General features: G+C 35.9%; 1 protein-coding gene across 2 annotated transcripts in view; it reads left to right on the forward strand.

Moving 5' to 3' along the window:
* Window positions 1-12,138, forward strand: part of MIOS (meiosis regulator for oocyte development) — a 36,308-nt gene that overhangs the window by 12,918 nt on the left and 11,252 nt on the right. For both annotated transcript variants that reach the window (XM_052638711.1, XM_052638710.1), the window contains exons 5-8: window positions 2,697-2,951; window positions 5,104-5,273; window positions 7,633-7,698; window positions 9,731-9,889. In XM_052638711.1, coding sequence (XP_052494671.1) covers window positions 2,697-2,951; window positions 5,104-5,273; window positions 7,633-7,698; window positions 9,731-9,889 — 650 coding nt within the window. The remainder of the gene's footprint in view (window positions 1-2,696; window positions 2,952-5,103; window positions 5,274-7,632; window positions 7,699-9,730; window positions 9,890-12,138) is intronic.

Genomic DNA, 12,138 nt, shown 5'->3' on the forward strand with positions numbered 1-12,138 from the left:
TAGGCATGATTCCTTCCTTTTAAGATGGCAGAAAATTACATAATGCTGGTCAGCTTTCCATCCAACATGATGAAAATATTTTTCATACTTGAAAGGCAAACTAATCTAGAAAGCATGCCTGTTAAGAGGAATTGCTTTAAGGGGCAGAATATCTGGGATTTAGATTTTAGAGAACAAAATGCTCTTATAAAACATTGGATTATTTTACTGCTCTTTTATTATATAGATGTAAAAATGCAAAATTTTATGTCTACAAATAGTATTTGATTGCCTGATGTAGTATTTGAAACAAAAATTTTAATGTTTTTTAATGTTTAAGTGAACCCAATTCACTTATTTCCCTCACAGCCATCATAAACTGATGATTTTATTATTTATATATGGGCAATCTGCAGCCATGAAATTAAAAGACGCCTACTCCTTGGAAGAAAAGTTATGACCAACCTAGATAGCATATTCAAAAGCAGAGAGATTACTTTGCCGACTAAGGTCCGTCTAGTCAAGGCTATGGTTTTTCCTGTGGTCATGTATGGATGTGAGAGTTGGACTGTGAAGAAGGCTGAGTGCCGAAGAATTGATGCTTTTGAACTGTGGCGTCAGAGAAGACTCTTGAGAGTCCCTTGAACTGCAAGGAGATCCAACCTGTCCATTCTGAAGGAGATCAGTCCTGGGTGTTCTTTGGAAGGAATGATGCTAAAGCTGAAACTCCAGTACTTTGGCCACCTCATGAGAAGAGTTGACTCATTGGAAAAGACTCTGATGCTGGGAGGGATTGAGGGCAGGAGGAGAAGGGGACGACCGAGGATGAGATGGCTGGATGGCATCACTGACTCGATGGACGTGAGTCTGAGTGAACTCCAGGAGTTGGTGATGGACAGGGAGGCCTGGCATGCTGCGATTCATGGGATCGCAAAGAGTTGGACACATCTGAGTGACTGAACTGAACTGAATCTCAAATTTTGGGGATACAATCTTGTCACTTTACCAGGTGATGCTAGTGGTAAAGAACCCGTCTGCCAGAACAGGAGACATAAGAGATGCAGGTTCAGTCCCTGGATTGGGAAGATCCCCTAGAAGGGAGGGCATGGCAGCCCTCTCCAGTATTCTTACCTGGAGAATCCCCAAGGACTAAGGAACCTGACGAGCTACAGTCCATAGGGTTGCAAAGAGTCAGATACCACTGAAGCAACTTAATACACATGCAGTGTGTATAAATTGATTTTAATTAATCATAGATTTTAAAATTCATGCATGTTAAAATCATATGACTATGTACTTAAAAGCCACAATATCGCGTTACTTATTTGATAACCTTAATTACTTGTAGCATACTTGTTAAGCAGAGGGAATGTCTCTCAGCAGCCAAAACAATGTGGCACAGTATCCATGCATTTACACCTACTAGCAGTGAATTCTTTGGATTCACACATGTTGGTCTCTATTCCATGACATGGTTCCTGGAAAATAAAAAACTCTTAAGAAGCTAGAATATTATTAAACCGAGAGGAATTGTCTGAAAAGTAAATTGGCTTTTGTTCACCTGTTTAAAGTTGTATTTTTTAATCAGTAGATAATATCATTAGCACTGAATCCAACATTTGCACAGGAGATATGAAAGTAAATACCTTATAGGACATCTGCAGCTTGTTCTACCTGAAATTTAGAGACTACATACTGTCTATAAACAGATTTGTTCTGAAAAAAGTCTTCTTTAGTTTTTAACATGTTTTATTAACCTTATTTAATTATTCAGAGTTTTCTCAGAATTCTTAAAATCTCACTTTTGCAAACTATAAGTGACTTTGTCTTCACCAGCTTCCCTCGTGGCTGCAAGTAGAGCAGCATATTCCTTTTTGATGGGCAGGTGTTCTCTCAAAGAAAACCTTTTCTCAGAAGTCTCTTTCTAACTCCTTGATCTAAATTGGCAAACTTCCAGCAGTGAGATTAAAAATAAAGAATTTCAAGTGTAATTATTTAACTATTTTTAAAGTTTCCACAATTTTACAAATGACTCATCTTCAGACTTTTCCATAAAACAATTCCTTACAAAAAGAGAATGAGAATATAAAGTCTCCTGGCTTAGTAAGGCAGGGAAAACCTTTAGACCATACCTATTGTATTTTAGCTTTGCACTTAACCTTTCAAAGTACTTTGATGTTTTTATCTCACTCTTTCATATGGATGTATATATTCATAGAGCGACAGAAGGAGGGGGAGAGTGTGAGTGTTGGTTCTCAGGCACTGGGATACCTTTTAAATAAAAGACAAGATGCCTACCCTTTTGGAACTTATGTTCTAGTAAGAGAAGTGCTAAGGCTGAGAAATAAATAAAATATGAGAGCGTATGTCAGTGTAAAGGAAGTGGAGGGACCAGTGGTCAATTAGATAATAACAAGTGGCACCCTATTTTAGATTAGATGATCAGGGAGGCTTCTCTGAAACAGTGACTCAGCGTGGCCCTCAGCATTGACTGTTACTCCCGTAGCTCTTCCTGGTAACTCAGGAAGCTGTTGCACTTAGCAACATGTAAAGTGTGTTTTGTTTGTGGCATGTTTTATCTTTATGCTGTCTGTCATAATATTGTGGCTGAGAAGTTGAATATTTAAAATCTAATGTTGAAATACTTCTGTATAAAACTGACTTCTTTGCCAAATATGTTTAAAAAATAAACATTATAAAGGTGTTTCTTTTTTTAGGAATGGTGGAAAGCAGCAGACATAATTGGAGTGGGCTGGATAAGCAAAGTGATATTCAGAATTTAAATGAGGAGAGAATCCTAGCTTTACAGCTTTGTGGGTGGATAAAGAAAGGGACGGATGTGGATGTGGGCCCATTTTTGAACTCCCTTGTACAAGAAGGCGAATGGGAGAGAGCAGCTGCTGTGGCATTGTTCAACCTGGACATTCGGCGCGCCATCCAGATCCTGAATGAAGGGGCGTCTTCAGGAAAAGGTATGGGGTTATATACTAAGATACATGCCATTCACTGAATCTGTGAAAGAAAAAATGCTGATGATTTTTAAAACTCTAATCAATATTTTTGGTAAATTTTTTTGAAAGAAAAATTAGCACAGAACTGTATCTATAAAAGTAAATGTTAGCCCATCACTTTTGGTTACATTTATGAAAAAGAAAATGTCTTAATTGTCTTTGTAATATTACAGAGAATACACAAATGTTATTTCAGTGTTTTTTCTTTCAAGATAATAAGTTGGCCAGAAAGTTCATACATAGAAACATAACATAACCATACAATGTTCACATATATTTTGACCAACCCAGTAGTTCACATACGTTTAGAGATATTTTTTCTTGGAGACTAGAACTACTTTAGTTCACAAGCATTTTTATGGCAAACATTTAAGTGTATTTTAGTTTATACTTTACTTTTTGTTATGGTTTTTGGTTGACTTTTTGGAAACTGAATGACACTTTTAGTTAGACTAATATAGATTCTTATAAAAAATCATACTTTGATCTGCAGAAGTATTTCTGCTTGAGTCTGCTTATTTGAACATCATATCTATTTAATATTTTTTTAAAAGAAGAAACAAAGGTAAGTGTGATAAAATTTTCACTCTGACATTTTGCAAGAGAAAACTCAGAGAAATGAATCTTAATCCAAGAATTCAGTTTTTTTTCTTATTGGGACTATTTCATTTCAATACACCAGTTTTTAATACACCTTGCTAAATTATGTATGAGTATTCAGGATTTGGTGGTCCATTTAAAAACTATTACAGTTCTGTTTTACCGTAGGAAAAACACTCGAAATTTGCTATGTTAATTTTGCATATAGTCTAAAAGTTGAAAAAGCGAATGTTTTGCCCAGATTGGCCTCTTTTCCTTCACTTTTACTCTAACATAAATCTGCCCCGTTTGAGAGTGCAGTAGAAGATATGTGGTGATGGAAGAAAGAATTGATATTTAAAGCAATTTCTAATTATAATTCTACCATGACCTGAGAGCGTGATAATTTTTGTCATCTGTACCTGGAAAATTTGGTGTTAAACACCTGTCTTAACAATAGAGGAAAAGTATCTTCAGTGATTTGAATAACCTTGTTGAGGACTGGAGAAAAAATTTCACTGAATCAAATAGTCCTTTCCGTTTGGAGAGGGATTGTTCTAACCAGAATTCAAAGACGATACTCCTTGGTTGTGGTGGTCGTAGCACAGGAAGCAGGCACAAAATAGCTTGGAGAAAATGTTTCTAGAAATGAGGAGCAGGCTTAATAGCCTGTTCTTAATAGAACATGCAGTGGAAAATGCTGTTTTATTTGGAAAAGAAGTAAATGATTAGAATTAAGAAACATAATAAAGTTGCTATAATAAACGTAGAAGACGCTTAAGAGTAAAAGTTAATAGTGAATTTAATGTTCTCTTTTGAAACTAAACTTAGGTTAGATGGCTAGGCAGCCATAGTACTGACTGCCAGCCTAGCCACTCATCAGCAGCCCATATGAACTACTGAGAACAAATGTTTAAATAACTACTGGTAACAAATACTTTGTTGCAAGTATGTCTAAATACAATTCTGTGGTCATTCTGGTCATTAATTTCACCAGAGAAAAATTAAAAGTATAATACTGTAATAAGAATGCTGAAATACTGACTTTTAGTACTTTGCTTATAAAACACATACATAAGCATGGGTATTATAAATGTAGAAATAGGAAAACAAGATGATTTTGAAATTTTCAGTGCTGAGATACAATAATATTTACTATCAACACTTTGAAACATCTCTACGTGAAAGACCTTGTTGATGAAGTTGGCAGTGTGCTTTGCTACTCTGCCTTTAGGTCCTTAAGCAGTAACATCCTGTGTAGGAATCTGCCTGGAATAAGAATTCAAGAATTAAAAGATGTGCTTGTCCTGCCCAAGGTTTGCAATATGGGTAGAAATTTTATAAGAGTGGAAGTTTTTGCTTATGGTTCTTGCCAGATTATCTAGCATGTGTCAGAACCCTTATTCTGGTGGGTTTATTTTTCCGAGGGCCAAAAGTCACCCTCTGATCTTTATTTGTTTATGATTGAAGAACTCGAAGAAGGAAACATTAAGCTTGTGATTACTTTGATCAGCTAGTTCTTTTTAATACGCAGGCGATCTGAATCTTAATGTGGTAGCAATGGCTTTATCGGGTTATACGGATGAGAAGAACTCCCTTTGGAGGGAAATGTGCAGCACTTTACGATTACAGTTAAACAACCCGTATCTGTGCGTCATGTTCGCGTTTCTGACAAGTGAAGCAGGATCTTACGATGGAGTATTGGTAAGCTAAGCTGATTTCTGTTTCCTGAGACTCTTTTAAGATAGGAGTTTTTAATATAACTTTGTTAAAATTTGCAAATGTCACTTGCGTAAAGTAACATTCCATTTTGATGCATTTATATTATTTAAAACAAGGTATCTTAAAAATTTGGAGTTCGTTGATAGCAAACTGAACTTGATAATTTTTAGTGGTTTTAATAATAAAATTTAGAGACATAGAAGGATTAAGATTTTATACTTTAGCTGAGGAACTGAGCTCTGGAACTCTACAACTCCAGATACATATATTTTATATTGAAATATAATCTTTTAAACGTGCGTACACTGTTTTGTCTTTTTTTTCTTTTTTTAGTTAAGTAAATCAGTGCATAATCACTGGTGGTCAGGAGGTCCAAGTATCTTGTCTGAGTGTTTGTCCTTTGCAGACATGCAGACATGTTCCAGTTTGGAAGATAAATGATCACACTACTTATAGTGGACTATTTTATTTTCATTTTTTCACTATTTGGTCTTTTCATTGCTATTTTTTCTTCCTCTCTCTCCTGCTTTAACCACTTATGACCACATCACTAAATAGGTTCTTTATCACACAATGGGAAAAGAAAGAAAGAAGTGAGTGTTGTTCATCAGTTTTATTATTGGGTTTTAAGCTTCACCTTATTACCACAACTTTATTGGCATTTGTTGGGCTTCTTTCTAGCACTGAGAAGAGCTGTCAAATATGAAACATATTTCTGGTTTTTTTGGCCATTGTAGCACTTTTAAAAATACACATTGATAATTGATTTAAATGTCAGGTCATAAGAATTTCTAAAAACATGTATTTTATTGAGGTACCTTAATGAATATGTTAATAAATGTTGGTGGTGGTGTTCCTTTTGACAATTATTTAGTTTATGTATTTTGTTTACTTTTAGCAAATTACTATTGAACTTTTTTAACTACTTCATATTAATATCCAAGAGCAAGTTGGGGGTTTTTTGCCTTGTTTTTACAATTACTACTCTTTTTGTTAAATAGAAGACTTAAAACGTTGCATCTTGAGAAAATAAAATATTTTCAGGAAGTAGTAGAGGATAATGAAGACTAGAAAAAGAAGTGGATTGTTTAGAGTTTAAATTGATAGAGAAGTATATTGTCTAATTATTAAACTTCTATGTTTCCAATTAAGTGATTTATTAAAAATACCCTCTTTTCTTACACCTAAATAAGGGACATCATTTCTTGAGTAGGAAGTTAATATTTCCAAACTGTCAAAAGTGTACCTAAGTAAACTTTATATGTAAGTAATTATCATTTTTCTTTTTTAAAAATTGTAAGTTACAGTAATCTCATGAAAGGTTTTGAATTGGGAAATCAGAAGATATAGGCCTGAGTCCTTGCTCTCAGTTACCTAAGCTAGTCAGGTAACTTTTCAGGGTTTTAGTTTTTTCATCTGTAAGATGGGACACATAATATTTATAACTCTCTCCAGATTAAAATAGTAACACATGCAACATAGTTCAAGAGTTCAATCTAGTTTGTACCAAATATTTGTCTGTCTAGTTTGTCTCCTCTTTAGGGCAGAACCATATTTTATAATTGAGAAAACGCAACTAAGGTATCAACTGAAATGAACCTATGTTTAAAGAGGAAAACCATACTTCATGGACTGACTTCAGTAGAAATAGGATCTTTTATACACCCTTAAACTGTATTTTTACTTGTCACAAAATTAATTGTACTTTCTGCATTTATGGTAAATACTTTTCAAAATAGTATTTTACAATATTGATAAGTATACAAAAACTTAAGAATGTATTATAATGCCTCTTGTTTTGCTACAAGCCACCTACCTATATGACAGTATTTTACTATAGGCACAAAAGTGTGTCTGTTTACTTATTAGAGTATGTTTTAAAACTTTGAGTTGAGAAACATGTATTGATGTTTCTAAATGTGCTAGTATATTTACTGATAAGTCACAGATTGCCTAAACTTGCTGATTAACGTAGAAGCCAAGGAAAGGTTTCCTCAGTTTCACCAGAATAAATTTCAGTGATGAAAGGATTATTGGCATCTTAAATTTGATAAACTGTACACTACTGCTTTTGTTTTATGTTAAAGTTATATAAGACTGAACTAGTTTCAGTTTTTTTAAAGTAAATTGGTCATCTTTACTTTGTACGAATAACCTTAGCACTGAGTTTTCTGAGCATTACATTAAGAAAGGCATCTTAGTCATGGCTCTGCCAGTATATACACAATAACTTATTAATACATTTGAAAATCAAGTTGTATATTAGGTATAAAATATCTAGTCTGCCAAAATTTAAAACTCACAACACCTGAAAGTAACTCCTTGCTTCTCTTCTTTTCAGTATGAAAACAAGGTTGCCGTACGTGACAGAGTGGCATTTGCTTGTAAATTCCTTAGTGATAGTCAGGTAACAACTAATTTAATTTGATATTTAAATTGATTACCATTTACTGTCAGTGGATTAAAAACTAACATTTATGTTTAAATATGTGTCTGTGAGGTTTATATAAAAATTCTTCTAAAAAATGAGGTAATTTCTTTTAGATTGAGACATAAACATATATCATACCTAAATGTATTTATTTAGGAATGCTGACTTAACAAGAGCCTACTGTATAGCACAGGAAACTATACTTAATGTCTTGTAATATCTGTATGGGAAAATAATCTGAAAAAGAATGTTGTCTATATGTATATATATTTTATGTACAGCAAAGTGATTCGTATATGTTTATATAAAAGAGCAAAGTGATTCATGACTGAAACTAAAATCAGTATAAACCAACTATACTTCAGTTAAAAAAAAGGGAGTCTGAGTTAATAGTTTGTTTCTGCCATGATGAGTGAGATTAGTCAGTAGGTAAAGATGTTGAACTTTTTAGTTTAACATCTCTTAGTGATGCTACATTAAAGAATTTCTTCATTTTCTAATACAGTAAACAGGTAGTACATGAGGGTTTGGCAACCCACTCCAGTATTCTTGCCTGAAAAACCCATGGACAGAGCAGCCTGGCAAGCCAAAGTCCATGTGGTTGCAAAGAGTCAGATAGGACTTAGCAACTAATACTTTCACATGAATATGCTGTGTAGATAGTGAGAGAGAAATGTACATAACTAGTAATCGGAGAAGGCAATGGCACCCCACTCCAGTACTCTTGCCTGGAAAATCCCATGGACGGAGGAGCCTGGTGGGCTGCAGTCCATGGGGTTGCTAGGAGTTGGATATGACTGAGTGACTTCCTTCGTTTTTCACTTTCATGCATTGGAGAAGGAAATGGCAACCCACTCCAGTGTTCTTGCCTGGAGAATCCCAGGGACGGGGGAGCCCGGTGGGCTGCCGTCTATGGGGTCGCACAGAGTCGGACACGCCTGAAGCAACTGAGCAGCAGCAGCAGCTAATAATACAGTGTGAGACAGTACTAGGGGAACATAAAGCAATCTTGGCTAGAGTCTGGGGTGGGATGAAGTCATGGGGTTGCAAAGAGTTCGACGCAACTAAGAGACCAAGTATGCATGCAGCGCAAAATCAGAGAGACTTTATAAAAAATCGTTTGGTGTTTTGTTTGTTTAGGATAAGATTATAAAGGACTCGTGAGCTTTACTGGATCAAAATCCCAAAAGAGATTTTCAAGTTTTGTTTTGTTTTTTTGCTCTAAGTTTATTGCAGTATAGTTGTTTCACAGTGCTGTGTTAATTTCTGCTGTGCAGCAAGGTGACTCAGTCATGCTTATATACATTCTTTTTCATATTCTTTCCCATTACAGTTTATCACAGGATATGGAATATAGTTTTCTGTGGTATGCAGTAGGACCTTCTTGTTTATCCATCCTACGTATAAGAAATGTTTATTGTTGGTAATCTTGAACTTCTCTTCCAACTCAGATTCCATGACTCTATTACATCCTAATAGCCATCAAGAACTTTGCATAATAATGACTGTTGTTGCTCAGACGCTCAGTCATTTCCAACTCTTAGCAACCCCATGGGCTCCAGCCCACCAGGCTCCTCTGTCCATGGGGTTCTCCCGGCAAGAATACTGGAGTGAGGTGCCATTTCCTCCTCCAGGGGATCTTCTTGACCCAGTCGTCTGTGTGTCCTGCATTGGCAGGCAGATTCTTTACCACTAGTGCCACCTCAATAATAAGGACAGTTTTCTTTAAATTTAAAATAGTAAATTGTCTGTGGATTTTTATAGAACAATCAACAAAACATAGTAAATACCTTTCCTTTTTAAAGAAATATTTTAAATGATCATGGATGCTGTATTGTAATTTATAATAGATACACACTTAGAGATCACATATCTAGGTTTTCACAAGGGCTTTTGGTTTAAAATGTTTTCTATTAAGGGTAAAATTGTTCCAAATATAGAATTTATGAAACAGAAAATACCAGTAGTGAAATGGATTGCTTTAGAAAAATAGCTTTGAATTTTCCAGTTAAATAGGTACATCGAAAAGTTGACCAATGAAATGAAAGACGCTGGAAATTTGGAAGGAATACTGCTTACAGGCCTCACTAAAGATGGAGTGGACTTAATGGAGAGTTATGTCGACAGAACTGGAGATGTCCAAACAGCAAGTTACTGCATGTTACAGGTTAGTGCAGTGTGGCAGCAGCAGTTTATTAAGGAGAAAAAAAAATGCTTAGGCTTCTATTTTCTTCCCTTATGGAGTGGATATGCTCGTTTGCTTACTTAGGATCTTTAGGAGACATTTAACTTTAATTTTAATTTAATCACTTGATCTACAAAAGACTTCTGCCTTATTTTAGTGTCCCTAAGCCTCCTGCATTGGATTACCCAGTTTTTCCTTTCCCTTTGAGAAGTGTCAGTCTTGAGTTTATGTAGAGTTCAAACGAAGCAGAAAAACCTCTCTTTGATTTCTCTGATTGTTGACAGAACAACACTGTCTACAAAGAGATTGCCTTTCCCTGATCTGAATTACAGTACCTCTTTCTTGAAGTACAGAAGGCAAGTTATACTCAGCTCTCCATTCTCATTATTCCCTTTTATTCTCTCATTTCCTCATTTACTAAATGAGCATGACTTGGAGTAACCAGTCATCTATTTTTCTCTCAGTTTTTACTGCCCACTGATTAAAAATGGATTCCTGGCAAAGATTCCCTACAACTTTGCTTTTGGTGGAAAAATGATGACATTTTAGAGCATTTTCCAGAGATTTCCTTAGCTCTCCAGCAGAACTTACCCTTTCCTGGTGTTCTCTTTCCTGTTCTTATCCTTTTATGCAGTATAGTAGCATGCTGCATACTGGGTAAACAAAGTAAAATGCTTCCTCCCCCCACCCTACCTTCTTAGGAACAAATGTAAATATTGGCCCACAAACCACAAAGTACACTTACCTTAAGGTATCAGGCTACTGTCCTTCTGTAGCGTAAGGTATCGTTGTTTTGTTACCAGAATGAGCTTACATCTATTAAACCACGGTATAGATATATGGCTATGAAATACAAGTGGTTGGTAACCTCTTGACAAAGTCTGTAAAATCTATTTAAAATGCAGTGTATAATTGGATCTTGCTTTAAAACACCTAGTCTGATAGTCAGCTGCCTTTTAATTGAGGCGTTTGCTCCCTTTATAGGTATATGCTCAAGATCTAGTTCACCCTCGTGCTGTTTGTTTTCTGTGTTGTTTTTCTGTTCCTTTCCTGCCTTCTTTTGGGCTAATTGAGTATTTTAGTATTTTACTTTATTTCATAGGTTGGCTTTTTAGTTATACTTCATTTTCTTCTTCTTTTAAGTAGTTGCTCCAGGTCTAACAATATGCATCCTTAACTCATGAGTCAGCCATTTAACTCCTCATAGTTTACATTTTAGAGAAGGCATTGGCACCCCACTCCAGTACTCTTGCCTGGAAAATCCCATGGACGGAGGAGCCTGGTGCGCTGCAGTCCATGGGGTCGCGGAGAGTCGGACACAACTGAGCGACTTCACTTTCACTTTTCACTTTCATGCATTGGAGAAGGAAATGGCAACCCACTCCAGTGTTCTAGCCTGGAGAATCCCATGGACGGAGGAGCCTGGTGCGCTGCAGTCCATGGGGTCGCACAGAGTCGGACACGACTGAAGCGACTTAGCAGCAGCACCAGTTTACATTTCACACCTGGTGCATCATGCTTCCTACTTCACCCTTCTCCTCCTGACATTTTCTGCTTTTTGCTTCATGTTTCATGTTTCAAAACGGTGATCACGGTGTAGCTCCATGTATAGACCCCCTCCTCTGCCCTGCTGTCGTGTGCTGTGTCTCTGCACACATCGTAAAGCCCAGCTTACAGTTGAGTACTTTTGCTCTTAACAGTCGCTTGTCTTTATGTAAATTATGTGAAGAATGAAGATCTGGGCTTTTATATTTGTTTATTAGCCATGCTGTTTTTTTACTGTCTGTTCCTTACAGTAAACTCAGGTTTCATCTCTTGTCATTTCCCTTTGGCCTTTTTCTTTAGCGTTTCTTATAGTTCAGAGTTGCTGGTGACAGATTCTCATAGCTTAATTTTAATTGAAAATATCTGTTTTGTTCATTTTCTTTCAGCACTTTAAAGATGTGGTTTCACAGTCTTCTGGCCTCCATTTTTTCTGATGAGAAATCAGATATTATTGTCTTTGTTTCCCCTGGGCTGCTTTCAAGATTTTCTTTTTGATTCTTAGCAGTTTAAACCTTGAACCTAGTTGTGGTTCTTTTTATCCTGCTTGTGATTCACTCAGGTTTTTGGATCTGCAAGTCAATGTTTTTCATCAGATTTAGGAAGTTTTCAGGCATTATTTCTTTTAAGTATTTCTTTTTTTGCCTCAGTCTCATTCTCTTCCCTTTCTTGGACTATTATTGCACAAG

Source organism: Budorcas taxicolor, chromosome 4 (genome assembly GCF_023091745.1).
Source record: "Budorcas taxicolor isolate Tak-1 chromosome 4, Takin1.1, whole genome shotgun sequence".
Classification (NCBI taxonomy): Eukaryota; Metazoa; Chordata; class Mammalia; order Artiodactyla; family Bovidae; genus Budorcas; species Budorcas taxicolor.